This window comes from Oncorhynchus clarkii, chromosome 3 (assembly GCF_045791955.1).
Source record: "Oncorhynchus clarkii lewisi isolate Uvic-CL-2024 chromosome 3, UVic_Ocla_1.0, whole genome shotgun sequence".
In the NCBI taxonomy this organism is placed as follows: Eukaryota; Metazoa; Chordata; class Actinopteri; order Salmoniformes; family Salmonidae; genus Oncorhynchus; species Oncorhynchus clarkii.
In genome coordinates this window covers 11,320,259-11,344,197 of record NC_092149.1, presented here as the reverse complement: position 1 = coordinate 11,344,197, position 23,939 = coordinate 11,320,259, and the positions used below count along the sequence as shown (strand labels likewise).

The window sequence follows — 23,939 nt, the reverse complement described above, 5'->3', positions numbered from 1 at the left end:
ATAGGTACACTTCAACTATGACAGACAAAATGAGAAAAAAAAACTCCAGAAAATCACATTGTAGGATTTTTTATGAATTTATTTGCAAATTATGGTGGAAAATAAGTATTTGGTCACCTACAAACAAGCAAGACTTCTGTCTCTCACAGACCTGTAACTTCTTCTTTAAGAGGCTCGTCTGTCCTCCACTCGTTACCTGTATTAATGGCACCTGTTTGAACTTGTTATCAGTATAAAAGACACCTGTCCACAACCTCAAACAGTCATACTCCAAACTCCACTATGGCCAAGACCAAAGAGCTGTCAAAGGACACCAGAAACAAAATTGTAGACCTGCACCAGGCTGGGAAGACTGAATCTGCAATAGGTAAGCAGCTTGGTTTGAAGAAATCAACTGTGGGAGTAATTATTAGGAAATGGAAGACATACAAGACCACTGATAATCTCCCTCGATCTAGGGCTCCACGCAAGATCTCACCCCGTGGGGTCAAAATGATCACAAGAACGGTGAGCAAAAATCCCAGAACCACACGTAGTGAATGACCTGCAGAGAGCTAGGACCAAAGTAACAAAGCCTACCATCAGTAACACACTATGCCGCCAGGGACTCAAATCCTGCAGTGCCAGACGTGTCCCCCTGCTTAAGCCAATACATGTCCAGGCCCGTCTGAAGTTTGCTAGAGAGCATTTGGATGATCCAGAAGAAGATTGGGAGAATGTCATATGGTCAGATGAAACCAAAATATAACTTTTTGGTAAAAACTCAACTCGTCGTGTTTGGAGGACAAAGAATGCTGAGTTGCATCCAAAGAACACCATACCTACTGTGACGCATGGGGGTGGAAACATCATGCTTTGGGGCTGTTTTTCTGCAAGGGACCAGGACGACTGATCTGTGTAAAGCAAAGAATGAATGAGGCCATGTATCGTGAGATTTTGAGTGAAAACCTCCTTCCATCAGCAAGGGCATTGAAGATGAAACGTGGCTGGGTCTTTCAGCATAACAATGATCCCAAACACACCGCCCGGACAACGAAGGAGTGGCTTCGTAAGAAGCATTTCAAGGTCCTGGAGTGGCCTAGCCAGTCTCCAGATCTCAACCCCATAGAAAATCTTTGGAGGGAGTTGAAAGTCCGTGTTGCCCAGCAACAGCCCCAAAACATCACTGCTCTAGAGGAGATCTGCATGGAGGAATGGGCCATAATACCAGCAACAGTGTGTGAAAACCTTGTGAAGACTTACAGAAAACGTTTGACCTCTGTCATTGCCAACAAAGGGTATTTAACAAAGTATTGAGATAAATTTTTGTTATTGACCAAATACTTATTTTCCATCATAATTTGCAAATTAAAAATCCTAATCCTATTTTCTGTCTGTCATAGTTGAAGTGTACTTATGATGAAAATTACAGGCCTCTCTCATATTTTTAAGTGGGAGAACTTGCACAATTGGTGGCTGACTAAATACTTTTTTTGCCCCACTGTATGTTTCCCATGCCATTAAAACTCCCTTAAATTGAATTTAATTGAGAGAGAGAGAGAGAGAGAGAGAGATAGAGAAGTAGTGAGGCTGGGGTAGAGGATATAGGAATATAGCATTAAAGGACATTGCTGAGGTGACATTATCACAATAAAAGGTACCATGAGGAAATGAAGGGAGATAGTCGATAGAAGGGATACTCAGATTCCACCCCCCTGGGCCTTATTTAAAATCTCCTTTAGATTTAAACACACTTCCTAATTAATATGACCTGCAGAGGTATGCGGTGCTCAATCTCTGAGATTAGAAAATATACACTGGACTTGATCCAAAACCAGCTGGATGGAATCACGAAAGCATCATCACTTTCCATAATACCCACTGTTTACTGTAAACCAGCTTAATCTGGTAGGAGTATTTTAGCATCTTCAATATGGTTCCCTCCGTCTCTCTGGTTTGGTTGTCAGGAGGTTTGTGTTGGGCAGTCTATGTTAAATCAGTTACAGTGTGTTAGTAGCAAATCCGTGTGGAACCCAGATCCTCTGACCTTCAATTACCTCCCCAGCTGTTTGGGGAATCCCTCTCTCCCTCTCTTATCCCATTCCTCTCTCTTCCACTCATCCCCTTTCTTCTCGATGCCTCCCTCTCTTCACTTCAATCCCTCCATTTCTGTTCACTTGTCTCTCCCTAAGACACCAGTTGATTTGCCCCTGTTCCACCTGAGCCCCAAACCAATAACAACACAAATACCCAGCAGCAGGCCTTCCACTATTCACATCTGACATATTAGTAACCCTATACATACTCCATTCAAACTGAGAACAACTAATTACAACCCCCCGCCCTGCCCCCCATCTCGCTCGCTCGCTCGCACACACACACACACACGCGCACGCGCACACACACACACACACACACGCACACGCACACGCACACACACACACACACTCTTCATTTGCCCTTCAGGTATTACAAACAAATCCTTAAAATCCAAACAGAAAATATTTACACAAGAAGCAACCTAATATCACACAGTCAAACTCTCAGTCATTTAGTAAGTTCACCATTCTGCCATTCTCACTGTTAAACATCGCACAGTGTTCAACACAACAGCTCTTTATGTCTTCATTTGATCTGATCAGTCAACGCCATTTTTTTCTAAAGTAATCTAGTATCATTTCATTTCAATCCAATAAGCAAAAAATAAAACTATGTTAAAGCATGAATCCATGCATCACTCCGTCCAATCATAAACCAACATTTACCAAGTAGCTTCTAACATCACACGGATACATAAGGTTGAAACAAGGCCATAGACACTAACCTCCTACTCCTCATTCTGTAATACTATACACTCTTCCCTTTGGTAGAACGCATTATGCATTTTCAAAATAAATTCATTAAAAATCCTACAATGTGATTTTCTGGATTTTTTTCTCATTTTGTCTGTCATAGTTGAAGTGTACCTATGGTGAAAATTACAGGCCTCTCTCATCTTTTTAAGTGGGAGAACTTGCACAATTGGTGGCTGACTAAATACTTTTTTGCCCCACTGTATATATAGTATGTTATTGTATGAATACTATAGTATACTATGGTTTAAATACTATAGTATTCACTAATGTTTTTGCTGACTTTACTGTAGCATTTACAGTAGCATACTGTAGTATAAATGTCGTAGTAAAAGAAAACTGTAGTATATAGTATAGTAATTAATGTAGTGTTTTTGTGGATTGTATTATACTGTAGTATATAATGTAGTGTTTTTGTTTTATTGTCTTTGACATAGAATTGGAGGCTTTCTCCACGAGGAAACCTACTGGAGAAATACTAAAATAACACATTTGACATAACTTGTAGGTAGGTAGGTAGGACTGGGGTCTAAATGGAGAGTTCAGAGCTTTTGCTCTTTTCTATAACATGTATGGAACACATTATATGGTCTATACTTGGCATGTAGGTTTCTCACATATGGGTGGTACAACTTCATATGGGGGAGGGGAATGTGCAGGGTATATGCTAATTAAATACTGTATTATTTACTTTAGTTCAAAAAGTGTTTTTTCGGACTGTAGTGTTTTTGCGGACATTACTGTAGTATTTACTACAGTGTGTTCGGGGAGATAATACTGTAGTATTTACTATATTATTCTACAACATTCTATAGTAAGTACTCCACATGATTGAGGGACACTACAGTGTGTAGCATAGTATTCTACGGTATACTACAGTTTACTATAGAATTATATAGTAAGTACTGAAGTATTCTATAGTAATCTGTAGTATTTTTTTCATGTGGGGAGTCGACACCAAAAATCCTGAAGACGTTAAAAACAAATCAGCCAGCTACTCTGGCGTAGGCTACTGAATAGCCTTAAGTATTTTGTTTAGTAGAGATTGTCAGATGGCTCCATATGCATTGCTTATCAATCACCCAGTTCATTAGGACACGTGCACACTGACATAGCAGCTGTAGCTAATTTTAGCTAATTGTGGTCAGTTTTGTCAAATTTGAGTCCGTCGAGAAAGCGTAGACTCCAACGACTCTGATAGCAGGAGTCGGAGTCGACTATCATGTCTCTCTCTGGCCTCTCGTTGTCCTGACAACAGCCCACACAGGAACAGCAAGGAACCAGCTCAGTGCTGGAATCGTATCACTCATAACACCAGTTTCATAAACAGACAGGTTATAGCAATTACTGACACCCACTAGCACCTGCCCACCTGCTCCTCTCATCGCACACGAAGAGGGGGGAGAGACACACACACACACACACAGAAATGATTCTATTCTGTCAACACTGAGATTAAATTATATGGTGTTGTTCATAGAAACTATACGGTATTGTCACGTTTTGACCCTAGTTCTTGTGTTATTTGTTTGTTTTAGTTGGTCAGGACGTGAGTTGGCCGGGCATTCTATGTTTTGTGTTTCTAGGTTGGTTTTCTGTTTTCGGCCTAGTATGGTTCCCAATCAGAGGCAGGTGTCGTTAGTTGTCTCTGATTGAGAATCATACTTAGGTAGCCTGGGTTTCACTGTTGTTTTGTGGGTGATTGTTTCCGTGTTTGTTCGCCACACGGTACTGTTTCGGTTTTGTTCACGTTTATTGTTTTGTATTCATTGAGTGTTCAGTTTATGTTTTTAAGTTTCCAAAACTGTCCAAATATTGTCTGTGAGTATAACAGAACTGATATTGCAGGCGAAAACCTGAGGAAAATCCAACTAGGAAGTGCCTCTTATTTTGAAACCTCCCTGTTCCATTGCATGCCTTCCCTCCATTTAAAGGGATATCAACCAGATTCCTTTCCCTATGGCTTTCACATGGTGTGAACAGTCTTTAAACATAGTTTCAGACTTTTATTCTGAAAAATGAGCAAGAACGATAACTTCGCGTCAGTGGATGGATGGGTTCCAGCAGAGTTTTGCATGCGCAACAGCTTGGAGCAGACATTTTCTCCCTCTCCTATTGAAAACGCTACGGTCCGGTTGAAATATTATCGATTATATATTGTAAAAAAAACCTGAGGATTTATTATAAAAAACGTTTGACATGTTTCTACGAATTTTATGGATACTATTTGCCCGTCATGACCTGCACGAGCCTGTGGATTTCTGAACAAAACGCGCCAACCAAATGGAGGTTTTTGGATATAAAAATCATCTTTATCGAACAAAAGGAACATTTATTGTGTAACTGGGAGCTTTGTGAGTGCAAACATCCGAAGATCATCAAAGGTAAGCGATTCATGTTATTGCTTTTCTGACTTTCGTGACCAATCTACTTTGCTGCTAGCTGTTTGTAATGTTTTGTCTGCTGAGAGAGATGTCCTAACATAAATGCTTGGATAGCTATTGCTGTAAAGCTTTTTTACATTTTTATCTGACACACTAGGGTGGATTAACAACACGCTAAGCTGTGTTTTGCTATGTTGCACTTATGATTTCATGAAAATTTAATATTTTTAGTATTTTAATTCGAATTTGGCGCTCTGCAATTCAGTTGATGTTGATGAAAATGATCCCGCTAACGAGATGGGTGCGCCAAGTAGTTAAGCCATTTTACCACAACTTTGGAAGTATGCTTGGGGTCATTGTCCATTTGGAAGACCCATTTGCAACCAAGCTTTAACTTCCTGACTGATGTCTAGAGGTTTTGCCTTAATTAATATATCCACGTCATTTTCCTTCCTCATCTATTTTGTGAAGTGCACCAGTCCCTCCTGCAGCAAAGCACCCCCACAACATGATGCTGCCACCCCCGTGCTTCACGGTTGGGATGGTGTTCTTCGGCTTGCAAGCCTCCCCCTTTTTCCTCCAAACATAACAACGGTCATTATGGCCAAACAATTCCATTTTTGTTTCATCAGACCAGAGGACATTTCTCAAAGTACGATCTTTGTCCCTATGTGCAGTTGCAAACCGTAGTCTGGCTTTTTTATGGCAGTTTTGGAGCAGTGGCTTCTTCCTTGTTGTCCCTGTCAGGTTATGTCGATATAGGACTCATTTCACTGTGGATATATATACTTCTGTACCTGTTCCCTCCAGCATCTTCACAAGGTCCTTTGCTGTTGTTCTGGGATTGATTTGCACTTTTCGCACCAAAGTACGTTCATCTCTAGGAGACAGAGCGGTATGACGACTGCGTGGTCCCATGGTGTTCATACTTGCGTACTATTGTTGGTACAGATGAACGTGGTACCTTCAGGTGTTTGGAAATTGCTCCCAAGGATGAACCAGGCTCGTGGAGGTCTACAATTATTTTCCTGAGGTCTTGACTGATTTCTTTTGAGTTTCCCATGATGTCAAGCAAAGAGGCACTGAGTTTGAAGGTAGACCTTGAAATACATCCACAGGTACACCTCCAATTGAATCAAATTATATCAGTTAGCCTATCAGAAGCTTCTAAAGCCATGACATCATTTTTTAGGAATTTTCCAAGCTGTTTAAAGGCAGTCAACTTAGTGTAAGTAAGCTTCTGACCAACTGGAATTGTGATACAGTGAATTATAAGTGAAAAAATCTGTCTGTAAACAATTGTTGGAAAAATTACTTGTGTCATGCACAAAGTAGATGTCCTAACCGGCTTGCCAAAACTATAGTTTGTTAACAAGAAATTTGTGGAGTGGTTGACTCCAACCTAAGTGTATGCAAACTTCCGACTTCAACTGTATATGACAGGGGGTACTGGTCAGAGGTAATTTGTACATGTAGGTAGGGGTGAAGTGACTATGCATAGATAATAAACAGCAAGTAGCAGCAGTGTAGAAATCAAATGGGGGGTGTCAATGTAAATGCAAATGGGGGGAGTCAATGGGCTTTCCTCTGACACCACCTATTATATACAGTAAATCACAAAAGTGAGTACGCCCCTCACATTTTCATAAATATTTGCGTATATCTTTTCATGTGACAACACTGAAGAAATGACACTTTGCTACAATGTAAAGTAGTGAGTGTACAGCTTGTATAACAGTGTAAATTTGCTGTCCCCTCAAAATAACTCAACACACAGCCATTAATGTCTAAACTGCTGGCAACAAAAGTGAGTACACCCCTAAGTGAAAATGTCCAAATTGGGCCCAATTAGCCATTTTCCCTTCCCGGTGTCATGTGTCTCGTTAGTGTTACAAGGTCTCAGGTGTGAATGGGGAGCAGGTGTGTTAAATTTGGTGTCATCGCTCTCACACTCCCTCATACTGACTGGTCACTGGAAGTTCAACATGGCACCTCATGGCAAAGAACTCTCTGAGGATCTGAAAAAAAATATTGTTGCTCTACATAAAGATGGCCTGGGCTATAAGACGATTGCCAAGAAACTGAGCTGCAGCACGGTGGCCAAGACCATACAGCGGTTTAACTGGACAGGTTCCACTCAGAGCAGGCCTCGCCATGGTCGACCAAAGAAGTTGAGTGCACGTGCTCAGCGTCATATCCAGAGGTTGTCTTTGGGAAATAGACGTATGAGTGCTGCCAGCATTGCTGCAGAGTTTGAAGGGGTGGGGGGTCAGCCTGTCAGTGCTCAGACCATACACCGTACACTGCATCAAATTGGTCTGCATGGCTGTCGTCCCAGAACGAAGCCTCTTCTAAAGATGATGCACAAGAAAGCCCGCAAACAGTTTGCTGAAGACAAGCAGACTAAGGACATGGATTACTGGAACCATGTCCTGTGGTCTGATGAGACCAATAAACTTATTTGGTTCAGATGGTGTCAAGCGTGTGTAGCGGCAACCAGGTGAGGAGTACAAAGACAAGTGTGTCTTGCCTACAGTCAAGAATGGGGACTGGGGAGCTACAGTTCATTGAGGGAACCATGAATGCCAACATGTACTGTGACATACTGAAGCAGAGCATGATCCCCTCCCTTCGTAGACTGGGCCGCAGGGCAGTATTCCAACATGATAACGACCCCAAACACACCTCCAAGACTAACACTGCCTTGCTAAAGAAGCTGAGGGTAAAGGTGATGGACTGGCCAAGCATGTCTCCAGACCTAGACCCAATTGAGCATCTGTGGGGCATCCTCAAACGGAAGGTGGAGGAGTGCAAGGTCTCTAACATCCACCAGCTCCGTGATGTTGTCATGGAGGAGTGGAAGAGGACTCCAGTGGCAACCTGTGAAGCTCTGGTGAACTCTATGCCCAAGAGGGTAAGGCAGTGCTGGAAAATGATGGTGGCCACACAAAATATTGACACTTTGGGCCCAATTTGGACATTTTCACTTAGGGGTGTACTCACTTTTGTTGCCAGCAGTTTAGACATTAATGGCTGTGTGAGTTATTTTGAGGGGACAGCAAATTTACACTGTTATACAAGCTGTACACTCACTACTTTACATTGTAGCAAAGTGTCATTTCTTCAGTGTTGTCACATGAAAAGATATACTCAAATATTTACAAAAATGTGAGGGGTGTACTCACTTTTGTGATATACTGTAGGTCTTGGATTGCAGGAAGCTTGGCCCAAGTGATGTACTGGGCCGTACGCACTACCCTCTGTAGCGCCTTACGGTCAGATGCCGAGCAGTTTCCATAACAGACAGTGATGCAACCGGTCAGGATGCTCTCGATGGTGCAGCTGTAGAACTATTTGAGGATCTGGGGACCCATGCCAAATCTTTTTAGTCTCCTGAGGGGGAATAGGTTTTGTCGTGCCCTCTTCACGACTGTCTTGGTGTGTTTGGACCATGATAGTTCGTTGTTGATTTGAACACCAAGGAACTTGAAGCTCTCAACCTGCTCCACTACAGCCCAGTCGATAGGAATGGGGGCGTGCTCGGTCCTCCTTTTCCTGTAGTCCACAATCATCTCCTTAGTCTTGGTTACGTTGAGGGATAGGTTGTTATTCTGGCACCACCCGGCCAGGTCTCTGACCTTCTCCCTATAGGCTGTCTCGTCGTTGTCGGTGATCAGGCCTACCACTGTGTCATCTGCAAACTTAATGATGGTGTTGGAGTCGTGCCTGGCCATGCAGTTGTGGGTGAACAGGGAGTACAGGAGGGGGCTGAGCACGCACCCCTGTGGAGCTCCAGTGTTGAGGATCAGCGTGGCAGATGTGTTGCTACCTACCCTCACCACCTGGGGCGGCCTGTCAGGAAGTCCAGGATCCAGTTGCAAAGGGAGGTGTTTAGTCTCAGGGTCTTTAGCTTAGTGAAGAGCTTCGTGGGCACCATGGTGTTGAACGCTGAGCTGTAGTCAATGAAAAGCGTTCTCACATAGGTGTTATTTTTGTCCAGGTGGGAAAGGGCAGTGTGGAGTGTGATTGAGATTGCATCATTTGTGGATCTGCAGGGGCGGTTTTTGAAATGGAGTGGGTCTAGGGTATCCGGGAGGATGCTGTTGATGTGAGCCATGACCAGCCTTTCAAAGCACTTCATGGCTACCGACGTGAGTGCTACGGGACGGTAATCATTTATGTATGTATTAGTTGTAATGTAAACAATAGGTTTGAATTAGTTGTAATATAAACAATAGGTTTGTACTAGTTGTAATGTAAACAATAGGTTTGTACTAGTTGTAATGTAAACAATAGGTTTGTACTAGTTGTAAAGTAAATAATATGTTCTGTGGGTCCCCAGGCTCTAAACTGGCCCATGGTTTATAAGAGCCACATTGAGGCTTAATTGGTACTGCAGTAGGAGCACCAGACTGAGCCATTCACACACACACATCCCATTTCAGCGTCCCCCTTTAATCTTACAGGGACATCAATTATTCAGCGTGAGCAGGTGGGAGGGGAGGTGAGGAGTGAGGAGGGTGTGTGGTTTATGTGGAAAGGGGAGCATCATTCAAAGAAGCACCCCCACCCCAACACATCCCATCCCAGCCCACTCCCACCCTAGCCCATCCCACTCCCACCCCATCCCAGCCCACTCCCACCCCATCCCAGCCCAGCAAATCCCAGCCCACTCCCACCCCATTGCAGCCCACTCCCACTCCATCCCAGCCCACTCCCGAGGCAATGAATGGCAATTTGGAGGCAACCAAAGATGTAAGAGGGAGAGGACAAAGAAGCATAAGGGAGTGATGTGTGACCTTAGCACGCTAGGCAACACAGACACACTTCTGCCCTGCAATACTTTGGTATTTTTACTATTACATTGTTACTGACTACTGCATTGTTGGGTTTAGGGCTTGCAAGAAAGGCATTTCACTGTACTTGTGCATGTAACATTAAAACTTGAAACACTAAAGACACACACACCCTCACAGTTGCAGTTATAGTAGGCACAAGCTAAAAATACCTGATGCGTTTCTGAGAGGTTCTTCATCATCAAATCTGTGATCTTATTAAAAGATCCCAGTGGAAAGAGAGAGTAGCATCTCAAAATCAACTGAAATAAAAACAAGCAGCCTCTTGTTTGTTATGCTTGCAACTCCTTAAACACATACAGACACACACAGACACACACACACAGAGCAGAGAGGCCATTGATCAAACTAAGGAAACTAGGTCTCGCTGCATGAAGCCAAGAAACATGCACGCTCAACCTCAATGCCCTCCTCACACACACACAGCTCAAGAAAGTTCTCTCGTCAACAAAGGGAAAGGGGGATACCTAGTCAGTTGTACAACTGAATGCATTCAACTGAAATGTGTCTTCTGCATTTAACCCAAGCAGGGTGCAGTGTGATTGGTTAAAGAGTGAGGTCAGTGAGCAGCGCTTGGGGAGCGAGGGATGGATGGAGAAGAGAAGAGCAGCACGCACACACGCACACACACACACGCACACACACAGAGAGAGCATATAACAGAACCTCATCAAACACATAGCCACAGCAGGAGGGAGAGAGATGGAAAGAGGGAGGGAGAGAGAGAGACAACAGGACAGAGAACCATTCCCTCCATACTACCATTGTACTGATCACTACAACAGGACAGAGAACCATTCCCTCCATACTACCATTGTACTGATCACTACAACAGGACAGGGGTTCAAATCTATATGCAGGCTTCCCAAACCATACAGACACACAGTTACAGCACAGACTCCATATGATGGATGACATCCAGCACCTCAGGTCACCAAACACAACATACGACAGAGACGTGCCTGACCGTGTCACAACAATAGCTCTACATCCCACAGGGACACTGTGTCATGACACATGACGCTTCATGCATCATACAGTAACCCTACGAGTGGCAGCACTGTGCTGTTTGGATATTCCTGTGATGTCATCTCCATTTCTCTCAGTCTACTGTGTGTGAATGGCTCTGGGTGACAGGGGAAATAGATCCTCATACAGAGAGAGATGACTTCAGCTCTAATGATGCAGACTCACTTCTACACACAACTGTCTGCTTAGGTGAGCTTGTTTGATTTATTTCACCTTTATTTTGACAGGGAGTCATTCTGAGACCAAGGTCTCTTTTTCAGAAGAACCCTGTGATTACCAAAATTATACACATCAATACACTACAAAAAAGCACAACAGAGATACAAATCACAATCATAGAAAACACACATTCTTCAGTAAAACAGATAATCAATCAGCAGCCATCTGAATAGAGATAGATAGGCCTAGAGACACCAAAACATCACATGTAAAGACTTTTGGAAAACTATTCCAAGAGTAAGGTCCAAGGGTCTGGTAGCTCCTACATCTGCAGGTTAACAATGACGCAAGGTACGGCGGAAGTTGTGTAAGGAGGCTTTATAAACTAAAATAGTGCAATGCATCGATCTACCAGACCTCAAAGAGGGCCAGCCTACTTTCATCAATGCATCGATCTACCAGACCTCATAGAGGGCCAGCCTTCTTTCATCAATGCATCGATCTACCAGACCTCATAGAGGGCCAGCCTTCTTTCATCAATGCACAGATCTACGAGACCTGAGGGCCAGCCTACTTTCATCAATGCACCGATCTACCAGACCTCAAAGAGGGCCAGCCTACTTTCATCAATGCATCGATCTACCAGACCTCATAGAGGGCCAGCCTTCTTTCATCAATGCACAGATCTACGAGACCTGAGGGCCAGCCTACTTTCATCAATGCACCGATCTATGAGACCTCAGAGGGCCAGCCTACTTTCTGATGCAGAAAGCAGTGATGTGTACTGAACCTGTCACCCTGTGTCTTTGTGTCTGTGACAGACACAGAGAGAGAGAGACACAACTTCCCCTCAGTAGTGAAAGACCATTGGTCAGCAGAGTGTGAGGGCCAGATAGAGAGAGCTTGAGAGAAAGGAAGAGAGGGAGAGAGAAGTGGAAAGAGCTGACAGAGAAACAGTGAGAGGGAGTAAAAGGGAGAAAGCTGAGCAAGAGAGATGGCGGGATGGAGAGCGAGAGAAATAGCCCCACAAACACACAGCATATCATTACTTCCCCAAAACAAGGTGGCCCAAAAGACACTGGACACTGGGAGGAAATATGGTCCTGTCTGCTCTGTACCACTACGATCAACCAGAGGTGAAAGATGTCTAATTCCTCATGCCTCCATTACAGAGACCATTAGAGCACATAAATATGTACTGCCAGATTATGTTGTTCTACATACCCAGAGGCAGAACTTGTGGATCCCATTTTAATGTCTCTGCATGCACCATGAAGGACATGCTACCTACCGTACCTGAAGACTTCCAAACATTGCGCTAACACTAGTTAGCACAGGCTCGCGAAACTACCTCTTAACTTATGAACAGCTTATAACCTGCTTATGAACAGCTTATAACCTGCTTATGAACAGCTTATAAACTATTGTTCCCGAGTGAATAAGCAGCCTATAAGCAGTATTACCAACCAAGTATTCATAATGAAAGATAGGCCTACAGCACTGGCACTAACAGGTTTCCCCAGATCAAAGCTTTGTGAGGAAGACATTGGGGACTAATTAAACAGCTCTTAAAGACATGCTCCGGTACTTTGGCGACTAGTAAGTCTTTTTGAAACCTCCCGCTTTGGCCTGGATGTGTCAATATGTAGTTCACCCATGCATAATCTATGATCGGAATTACTGTCTTACCTCAATGAGGCACGAAACTGCTCGTTTGAAAGTGACTATTTTCTGGAAGCTGTGCTGTGTCATTTTCCCTACATTTCCCCCGCATGGGCCAGACCCCTAGCAATTTGAGTTCCAGCCAATGAGATTCAGCCCCTCGTAATTTGAGTGACAGCTAGCAAGAATCACACACAGCAGAGTGAAAGAGAGAGCAATGACGTGGTGCACATACAGTATCTGCACATATGTGATGTAGTACACTATTTTCGGGGACCACTTTTGGCTCATGGGTGTTTACTTTCAGAACAACTTGCTAATAAGTATACAAAAATAACAGAGAATCCCTTTAATCATACAAAATACCGTCTAGTACTACTGGCTATTATACTACCACATGCAGAAATCATGACATAGAGAGAAAGGGGATTTATCGCAGTAGATACAGAGAATGTTGGTGATAGGCCAAAGGTTATACTCACTGGTTCAGTTCAACATCCAAGATGAACTGCTCACCAAACGCGTCCACCTGGAAGCTGGCTTGGGCCACGTGGTTCCCCTGTGAATAAAAAAAATTCAGAAACGTACAATCATCTCTATTGCATTGAGTGCTGAAAAAGCTTTTACAAAACAACTAACAATATACATACTGTACATGAACTTTAAGGAAAGGAAGACATTCTGAAAAAAAGGGGAGCTGTGATGGAAGCTGAACTAGACCCAGACATTCTGAGAGATGGGAGCTGTGATTGAAGCTGAACTAGACCCAGACATTCTGAGAGATGGGAGCTGTGATTGAAGCTGAACTAGACCCAGACATTCTGAGAGATGGGAGCTGTGATTGAAGCTGAACTAGACCCAGACATTCTGAGAGACATCGGTGACATTAACCATGCAAATCTGTGTAACTCACACCCTCCCAACTCCTCCTGTACTCACACCCTCCCACCTCCTCCTGTACTCACCCTCCCACCGCCTCCTGTACTCACACCCTCCCCCCGCCTCCTGTACTCACACCCTCCCACCTCCTCCTGTACTCACACCCTCCCACCTCCCCCTGTACTCACACCCTCCCACCTCCTCCTGTACTCACACCCTCCCACCTCCTCCTGTACTCACACCCTCCCACCTCCTCCTGTACTCACACCCTCCCACGTCCCCCTGTACTCACACCCTCCCACCTCCCCCTGTACTCACACCCTCCCACCTCCTCCTGTACTCACACCCTCCCACCGCCCCCTGTACTCACACCCTCCCACCACCTCCTGTACTCACACCCTCCCACCTCCTCCTGTATTCACACCCTCCCACCTCCCCCTGTACTCACACCCTCCCACCTCCCCCTGTACTCTCACACACACCCACCCACCCTCCCTGCTGGCTCATCCAGAAATGATTGATTTGGTTGAGGGGGAAGGTCTAATACATCCCTAGCTCTGGGCACATATGGCGCGTGGTCTATTACAGGCCCCAGGGGAAACGAGGACTTCCCACTATTGTTCCTGTGTAACTCTGAGGGAGTCCCCAGCTAGTCTAATACAGGACTAACCCCTCCCCCAGGCATGGCCCACGGGCCTGAGTCAATACACACCGGACGCTGCATTAAAACCAAGGGAGTGTGTGTGTGTGTGTGTGTGAAATGCCCCAATCTTCACCCAAGAATGACCTTAGACCTCAGGGTCCCCTGTGGCCACAGACACTATTGTTAGTGTGTGTGTGTGTGTGTGTGTGTGTGTGTGTGTGTGTGTGTGTGTGTGTGTGTGTGTGTGTACGCCCGCGCATATACCGGTACGCGAGTATGTGATTCCTTTTCAGGGCACACTTTAAAATCAAATTAAGCGAATTGAATCCACATGAAGTGGTACCAGTAATTGTGTTCTCCTGGACCAGATTTCCCAGTTTGACTGGGCCGAGCCGAGGCACCGAGACCATCAGCGACTCCTGTTTCATTGATTAGTGCATCATAGCAAGACCTAACTCCACTGATGGAGCTAGGGGGCTACCAGGGAGTGCTGTTATCCTACTACAACACAGACAGCCTTACACACGCACACGCACACACACACACACACAACTGATGGCTATGGGCCCATGACTATAAGTGCTTTTCTTCCACAGAAACGCTAAAACAGCACTCAGCTGAGCTCTTCTCAAAGCTCCTCTTTTAAAAATGTGTAAAGTAGGTTACGCCTTTAACTGAAAATAGTAGACTCAACGCAAGTCCATAAACAGTTATTTTTGTGTGTCATACGTTTAAGAATGATTTGACAGGTTCCTTTCAGATGTTATGATACCGAGCTAAAAACAGTCGAAATCCGAGCATAATTAGACAATATGACGCTGAGAATGCAAGGCTGTGTGACAAAGTGGCTGATTTGAGGTCAGTATAAAACTCTCTCTGGGGATGACAAGAAACTGAAAGACTGATCAAATGAAGATTCCCTCATATCTCTTTCTCTCTCTTTGTGGGGCAGTATAATTTCAACTGAAGCCACCTGATGCAGTTGTGCTGTAAATAGTGACAAAAAGACGAGGCAATGTTTCCCCCAAGAACTTTCTTTTAGGCGGCACAATAATCTTTTTTGAAGACAAATGAAGCCAAACCAGTTTATCAGTATCTGGCACACATGTTCCAGTCCCAAGTTAACTGTTCTAATGACGTAAGCTCATGTTCCTTATTAGAGCTCAACATATAGAACACCAGTGAGGTCATATAAACAATCAATGACAGATGTGTCCAATTAGCTTGGTTATCATGGCTAGCCTGGTTCTCTCTCCCTTGGAGTGAGAGACAAAGGGTTAACACCTCCCCTGCCGGCCTCAATCTGCAGCCCTTTACCTGACCCGGTGGGAGCCCCGAGCAGACTAGCATAGCCTCTGGAACTATAAACCCATAATAGGTTAGCATCCAGGGGCAGATTGGCCATTTGGCAAATGCCAGATAGTTTTCGTGCAATTTCTCCATTATTCTGGCTGGCCCCCCTACTAAGATGGGCCTGCCTGGTTTTCTGATAGGCTGAGCTGGGGTCATGTTAACTCACATTCAAAGTCAAACGCAGTATGAGCAAAGGGAACTGCTCCGACCTTGTCATTATACTAGTAAACAAACTGAAAGGGTGCATATAAACGGAGAACGGGCACATTCTACATTGTCACCTCACCCAAAACGTCCTAAAACCACAATTTGGTCAAACTATAAAGGGCATTATCCTCATGATTCCTGTAATGAAAGTGTCTGCCCTTGTGCCTGTGCTCTCGATGTCCCTCTGCTCAGGCTGAAATTTCAGGAGGTCTTTTCAAACAGCTCTTGCACTAAAAAGGCACTATCATCATTTCACAGTATTATTCCAACTTCATAGTGTGGAAATATATATAAAACACAGACAAATCACATGTGTTGACTGCACTGGAACAACTAGATTTGAGATAAAAGGAAGGAATAGTGGAATAAAAATCTGATGTTTATAACGTGTACATTTCAGAGGTAGAGAGCCTTATGATTGTATCTGAGTATCCAGACTAGGTCTTCACATCAAACAGATCATTTAATAGCCAAAGCAACCACCCAGCTAGTGAACTGTAAAGGATGCCAACCAGATAGAGAGCAGACTCTCTTTAACCATCCAAGAAGCAAGTGTGTCTCAGACATAGGGCCATGTGGGTTACGGGCGAATCCATTGTAAGGGCACAAACCAATCATTATTCAATAGATTCTGAAGATATTGTGTCAGGTCTGCTTACCTTTATAATAATAAGAACCTCTCTTACTATATAAGGGAAACAACATATTTGACCCAATTAAACATGTATGGATGTTACAGGCCTATGTATCTATTCATTCTAATGCATAGGCTTCATCCCCATGTGTTTCATGCATGGGCTCTTTTTTCTGATCAGGCCTGAGCCTGTCTTTGTGTATGTATATGCATAGAAACCCCCACAATATACCACCAGGCTATCTTTATTTTTCTCAATGAAAAGACACTGCCTACGCTTTTAAATGTGGCGAAATTGAATGGACTATATTTCTGTAAATAGACCACTAGTCAAAAGAACTAGCTTGTTATAGGTGAAAATGTGATTTTGCCGAATTCTCTGTGAAATGCGTAAAAAGGAGATGATTCAACAAAAACATAAACAACATGAGAATAGCGGGATGTCTCCAACAGCAACGCGTACCAAAGGCATTTGTCTCTGCACATAGCGGAGCTCCATCGCCACCATAACAAATAACACCACCACTGTGTAGGCTACCTGTGTGGTGCTGGAACTGGCTCTAGTCCTGGTGCTGATGACATCGTGGATGATTTGACTGTGGTTGTGCATGCTGTAGAGCAGACGGAGAGGGACCGTGTCCTCCTTCCCGGCGAACCTGCTCGCATCACGAACAGCCTTCGCCTGCGACAAGGCGTCTCCTGCACAGGGAGGAAACAGCGATGTTTAAGATTGCGATAGCTATCCTGGCGCAAAAAAACACAGCTACAAGCGCCTATACCAAAACACACATCAATGTGAAATAGCACTGTAATGGTTTTGGAATATATTTCCTCAAATTGTTTTAATTAATAATAGACCGATTCCCTTTCATACGGTTACATTAAATGCAAATGTTAGAGGTTGTTTACGTTGGGGATTCAGGCTCCCTCTCTGGCAGCATAATAACATGGAATGTGGAACGTGTTATTGGTGATGCTGTTGCCATTCGGATCTGTTCCAATAAAATACATAGCAATATTTGTTGTCATAAATACATTACCATTTCGAGGTATATGATTGCTGGAATGAACGATGCACATCAGTCCATAGACGCACAAAAGGGAAATCGACCATCGCCGATACATCGTCATCAGTTCTTCTTCATCGAATGGACAAAAAAAGGGACAAAAAAAAGCGATATCCTAAAACGGATTTTGGCACCTCTCTCTTCGCTAGAGGAGGTTCAGGGTTGAGAAGCATAGAAGAACGCGCGCGCTGGTCGTCTGCTTAGCGCAGTCTCTTGTGCTGGTGGCCATCGGGGTGCTATTGCTGCCCCTGCATTGAGACGCTCGCGCTGCTGTTTCTACCGCTAGAACGCCAAGGCATCTGAGCGCGCTGAGTCTCTATGGACAGAGCGGAGAAGGAGGAGAGGTAAGCGGAGAGGAGTGGGGACACATTAAAGCACATCCATATCCAGTAGCTCACTGCAGAAGCGCCTCATGCGTAAACATGCGAGGAGAACAGCGATTGCCGAGATGGGATGTCGGGAACTGTAGTGTGCACGCTCCATCTCCATACAGACCTAGACTACCTTCTGACCGCTTCTGCGCATAATCATAGAAGGGCACAATCACTGAAGGGCACGGTCAAGATAAACAAACTGTAATACTGTATGTTGTGTAATAACAGCCCATCATGCTCTTTCTAGACTATATTCTCAGTTGCTGTATAATTAGCCCAACCCACAGCCAGATGACGCTATTATTCATTTTTTTACGTAATCTGCGTCCACCTGTTATGTGCCCAGCCGTCTGTCTATACACTGGTGTCCCCCTGTGACCGGCTCATACATGAAACATCTTCCGTTCAGGCTGTAAAGGCATCAGTTTCCTCCTAAAATCGGTTTAATAACTGCCCTTCGGTCTAAAAAAACGTGAAAATATAAGTACTATTTGAATAAAATACAATTTTCCACTACCATGCTGGAGTGGCTAGTGCTACTTCCTGATGTTGCCATGGATAAACTACTGTAAGCAGGTCCCCTACAAGCATGCACACACACCAGAAATCATCACAACTTGATCAGGTATTAAACCCCTTTAGGCCTAAAGCGCATTTTAGGCGCAATCCAGAGATAATAACATTCACAAGTGCCATATTTGGTCCCCCAAAAAACCTCTAGGCCAATTGATATTTTAATTCAAGATGATCCTACAACCCAGGGGAATACAGTGCAAGAGGCATCACTACAGTCTCTGGTTCAATTCCAGGCTGTATCACATCCGGCCGTGATTGGGAGTCCCATAGGGTGGCGTACAATTGGCCCAGCGTCGTCCGGTTTGGCCGGGGTAGGCCGTCATTGTAAATAAGAATTTGTTCTTAACGGACTTACTTAGTTAAATAAAAATGCATTTAAATAAGGTCCCCAAGAACACAGTGGCCAACATCATTCTTAAATGGAAGAAGTTTGGAACCACCAAGACTCTTCCTTGAGCTGGCCACCCGGCCAAACTGAGAAATCGGGGGAGAAGGGAGGGAGGGAGGGGACCAAGAACATCATGGCCACTGACAGAGCTCCAGAGTTCCTCTGTGGAGATGGGGAAAGCCTTCCAGAAGGACAACTATCTCTGCAGCACTCCACCAAATCAGGCCTTTATCGCAAAACAGAAGCCATTACCTAGTAAGAAGCACACAGCCCGCTTGGAGTATTCCAAAAGGCACCTAAAGGACTCTCAGACCATGAGAAACAAGATTCTCTGGTCTGATGAAACCAAGATGAACCTGTTTGGCCTGAATGCCAAGCGTCACGTCTGGAGAACCTGGCACCATCCCTACAGTGAAGCATGGTGGTGGCAGCATCATACTGTGGGGATGTTTTTCAGCGGCAGGGACTGTGAGACTAGTCAGGATTGAGGGAAAGAGGAACAAAGCAAAGTACAGAGAGAACCTTGTGGCCAGATGTAAGCCACTCCTCAGTAAAAGGTAGTAGCCAGCCCGCTTGGAGCCAAAAGGCACCTAAAGGACTCTCCGACCATGAGAAACAAGATTCTCTGGTCTGCTGAAACCATTATTGAACTCTTTGGCATGACTAGTCAGGATCGAGGGAAAGATTAACCTAGAAAATTACAGAGAGATCCTTGATGAAAACCTGGTCCAGAGCGCTTAAGGCCGCAGACTGGGTCGAAGGTTCACCTTCCAACAGAACAACAACTCTAAGCACACAGCCAAGACAATTCATGAGTGGCTTCAGGACAAGTCTATTATTGTTCTTTGAGTGGCCAAGACGGAGCCTGGACTTGAACCCGATTGAACATCCATGGAGAGACCTGAAAATAGCTGTGCAGCGACGCGCTCCATTCAACCTGACAGAGCTTGAGAGGATCTGCAGAGATGAATGGGAGAAACTCCCCAAATACAGGTGTGCCACGTTTGTAGCGTCATACCCAAGAAGACTCTGGACTGTATTTGCTGCCAAAGGTGCTTCAACAAAGTACTGAGTAAAGGGTCTGAATATGTTTTTAAATACATTTGCAAAAATGTCTAAAAAGCTGTTTTTGCTTTGTCATTATGGGGTATTGTGTGTAGATTGAGGAGGGAAAAAATCAATTTAATACATTTTAGAATAAGGCTGTAACTTAACAAAATGTGGAAAAAGTCAAGGGGTCTGAATACATTCCAAATGCATTGTATGGCTAGCCCCATATCCTCCTCAACATTACTTCCACCTGCTCTCTTTACCTATTGATTGCTCATTGTCAGCAAATAATCCTTGCCTTTGTTCAGGCATGTGCAGAGCACATACCCCTTCCAGTCTCCAAAGTGCCCTTTTCCATGGTGGTATAATTTCCCCCAAAAATGTGTAAAAAAAAAATACAATAAATATGTAATTGTTCTAATCCCACTGAACTCGAATTCTCACCTATTCTCCTGAACCAAAAATGTGTGAGTCTTGATTGTTGACCAATGACCAGCAGCGTTGCATGGGTAAAATCACTGGGGAAGCCTCCACTATTCCAGCACCATTTCAACTTCAACATCATCAAATCACCTTTGCTTAGTCTAATACACTGACAACTAAAATATACCAAAAACGATTTAGTCCAATCAACAGGGCTAAATCCATGTACGTACATGCGTGCTCTTTCATGCAAGTTGAAAAACATGTTGACTCACTCTACTTGTAGAGAAATGCCAATGCCATCCTCTATTGCATGTTGACGAAATGGTCTATCACTCTGTCATACAGTACATGCTTTTATCTTTTGGTGTCCTGGGCTACCTGGCTAAAAGGCCTGCTAGCTAGCTTAACTTTAATTCATGGGCAACGTTAGTTATTTAACATTAGTGTTCTACATCTAGCTACATATTGAACTTCCATCCTCTCAGGCCAGGGGCACAACAATGTATAAATTAATGGTTGGATCAGAATCGCTGTTATAATCATTGTAAAGTACAGAGAATTAAGTAAAAACCACAACTCCAAATCCCTATCTGTCAAGAGAATTAAGTTCTCAGTGTTCATAAACCCAATTGAATTGATTACTCATCCTGATATCCAGAATTTGTAGGAAACTGGTTGGAATGAATCAGAAAATATGCTAAAATTGCTAGGTGGCCATCACTGATTGGTGGCGTTCACTGGGCTATATTTGGCTATAAGAGAGAGAGGTCTGAATAGTTGTATCGTAAAAGTTTTGTAATAGTTCCCGGTTATTGATTTTGGTTTGATTGTTTAGGTAACACCAGTGAGATTTAACAGGAAGTTAAGGTATACTAACATTCTAATCTGTTTTCATTACGGGGAACAATGAAAAGTCCGCAAAGTGGATTGCAGGCTGAGTTTATTTTATTTTAAAGGGACAGTGCAAGTTTATCACAGTTGTGTGTGTCTAATAGCAGGGTATTCCTATCAAGCATTTTTGGGAGACTGTTTGAAGAGAGACTGAATGGCTTTTAGATAGAAACATTGAGGAAATGTAAAACTAATGATTGGAAGGAGTAGATTTCCATGTTTCCCAGAGACAAGATATCTTAAAGGGGTACACTCACATATGGAATATTAGGAGTTTTATTTTCTGAGTTTTAATTTAACACGTGAATTCTTTAGATGAAGGGTTCTTTAATATGTCTAATATAGTATGGAATACGACTGTAAAAGGGTGGTATAACCTTTGACCTCTATCATGGCTTTCCCTTGTGTTCTGATCAGCCTCAGGGGAGGGCCATTTGGATAATGAATTTGTGGTAATTTGTGATACTGATTTCAAGGTAAATTAATTATGATGGAGTTTATAGCTCTTGGACATAATTGTAGTTTGAACCACAGAGGAGAAAGTGGAATTGAGGCAGGACAAATTTTGGGGAGCGGGGAAATAGACACTAGTGAGAATAAGCAAAGAGGTTCAGGATTCTGTTGTAAACACTGACTGTGAAGGTTTCGAATTGGCTATTATTGATTTGGTATTACAACAGGGACAGAAATCCTATTTATCATCGAAAATAAATAGGGGAAGATTTGGTCCTTTGAGGTTTGGACAGGAAATATTTTAAGCCAATAGGGCAGGAAAATACATTGAGATAGAAAAATAGTGATTTTATAAGCATTAAAATGATTAATGAAAAGAAATATGTTGCAGTCCTTAGGAATGGTAAATTACTGTAGATAATGTATCCCACACTATGCAACATATACAGTGGGGCAAAAAATAATTTTGTCAGCCACCAATTGTGCAAGTTCTCCCACTTAAAAAGATGAGGCCTGTCATTTTCATCATAGGTACACTTCAACTATGACAGACAAAATGAGAAAAAAGAATCCAGAAAATCACATTGTAGGATTTTTTATGAATTTATTTGCAAATTATGGTGGAAAATAAGTATTTGTTCAATAACAAAAGTTTCTCAATACTTTGTTATATACCCTTTATTGGCAATGACAGAGGTCAAACGTTTTCTGTAACTCTTCACAAGGTTTTCACACACTGTTGCTGGTATTTTGGCCCATTCCTCCATGCAGATCTCCTCTAGAGCAGTGATGTTTTGGGGCTGTTGCTGGGAAACACGGACTTTCAACACCCTCCAAAGATTTTCTATGGGGTTGAGATCTGGAGACTGGCTAGCCAACTCCAGGACCTTGAAATGCTTCTTTACAAAGCCACTCCTTCGTTGCCCTTCATTGTCATGCTGAAAGACCCAGCCACGTTTCATCTTCAATGCCCTTGCTGATGGAAGGAGGTTTTCACTCAAAATCTCACGATACATGGCCCCATTCATTCTTTCCTTTACACGGATCAGTCGTCCTGGTCCCTTTGCAGAAAAACAGCCCCAAAGCATGATGTTTCCACCCCCATGCTTCACAGTGGGTATGGTGTTCTTTGGATGCAACTCAGCATTCTTTGTCCTCCAAACACGACGAGTTGAGTTTTTACCAAAAAGTTATATTTTGGTTTCATCTGACCATATGACATTCTCCCAATCTTCTTCTGGATCATCCAAATGCTCTCTAGCAAACTTCAGACGGGCCTGGACATGTACTGGCTTAAGCAGGGGGACACGTCTGGCACTGCAGGATTTGCTTACTGATGGTAGGCTTTGTTACTTTGGTCCTAGCTCTCTGCAGGTAATTTACTAGGTCCCCACGTGTGGTTCTGGGATTTTTGCTCACCGTTCTTGTGATCATTTTGACCCCACGGGGTGAGATCTTGCGTGGAGCCCCAGATCGAGGGAGATTATCAGTGGTCTTGTATGTCTTCCATTTCCTAATAATTGCTCCCACAGTTGATTTCTTCAAACCAAGCTGCTTACCTATTGCAGATTCAGTCTTCCCAGCCTGTTGCAGGTCTACAATTTTGTTTCTGGTGTCCTTTGACAGCTCTTTGGTCTTGGCCATAGTGGAGTTTGGAGTGTGACTGAGGTTGTGGACAGGTGTCTTTTATACTGATAACAAGTTCAAACAGGTGCCATTAATACAGGTAACGAGTGGAGAACAGAGGAGCCTCTTATTAAAGAAGAAGTTACAGGTCTGTGAGAGCCGGAAATCTTGCTTGTTTGTAGGTGACCAAATACTTATTTTCCACCATAATTTGCAAATAAATTCATTAAAAATCCTACAATGTGATTTTTTTTTTCTTCTCAGTTTGTCTGTCATAGTTGAATTGTGCCTATGATGAAAATTACAGGCCTCATCTTTTCAAGTGGGAGAACTTGCACAATTGGTGGCTGACTAAATACTTTTTTGCCCCACTGTATTAAATTATTGATGTGACTGATTTTAAGGTTAACCCGTGTTATTGTTAGATAAAATAGTGGACTCCTGAAGGAGA

At 43.5% G+C, this 23,939-nt stretch overlaps 1 protein-coding gene across 4 annotated transcripts in view; it reads right to left on the bottom strand.

The window, feature by feature from the left end:
- The window catches only part of LOC139387916 (disintegrin and metalloproteinase domain-containing protein 22-like), a 91,737-nt gene extending 73,463 nt beyond the window's left edge, over nt 1–18,274 (bottom strand). For 2 of the 4 annotated variants that reach the window (XM_071134284.1, XM_071134312.1), the window contains exons 1-3: nt 17,678–17,842; nt 17,176–17,336; nt 13,404–13,480 (exon numbers count right to left, since the gene is read on the bottom strand). In XM_071134284.1, the coding sequence (XP_070990385.1) occupies nt 13,404–13,480; nt 17,176–17,336; nt 17,678–17,768 (329 nt within the window). In that variant the 5' untranslated portion in view covers nt 17,769–17,842. Of the gene's footprint in view, nt 1–13,403; nt 13,481–17,175; nt 17,337–17,677 lie in introns of all 4 variants that reach the window. The other 2 variants (XM_071134293.1, XM_071134303.1) reach the window with 2 other exon arrangements.
- Between the last annotated feature and the right edge of the window lie 5,665 nt (nt 18,275–23,939).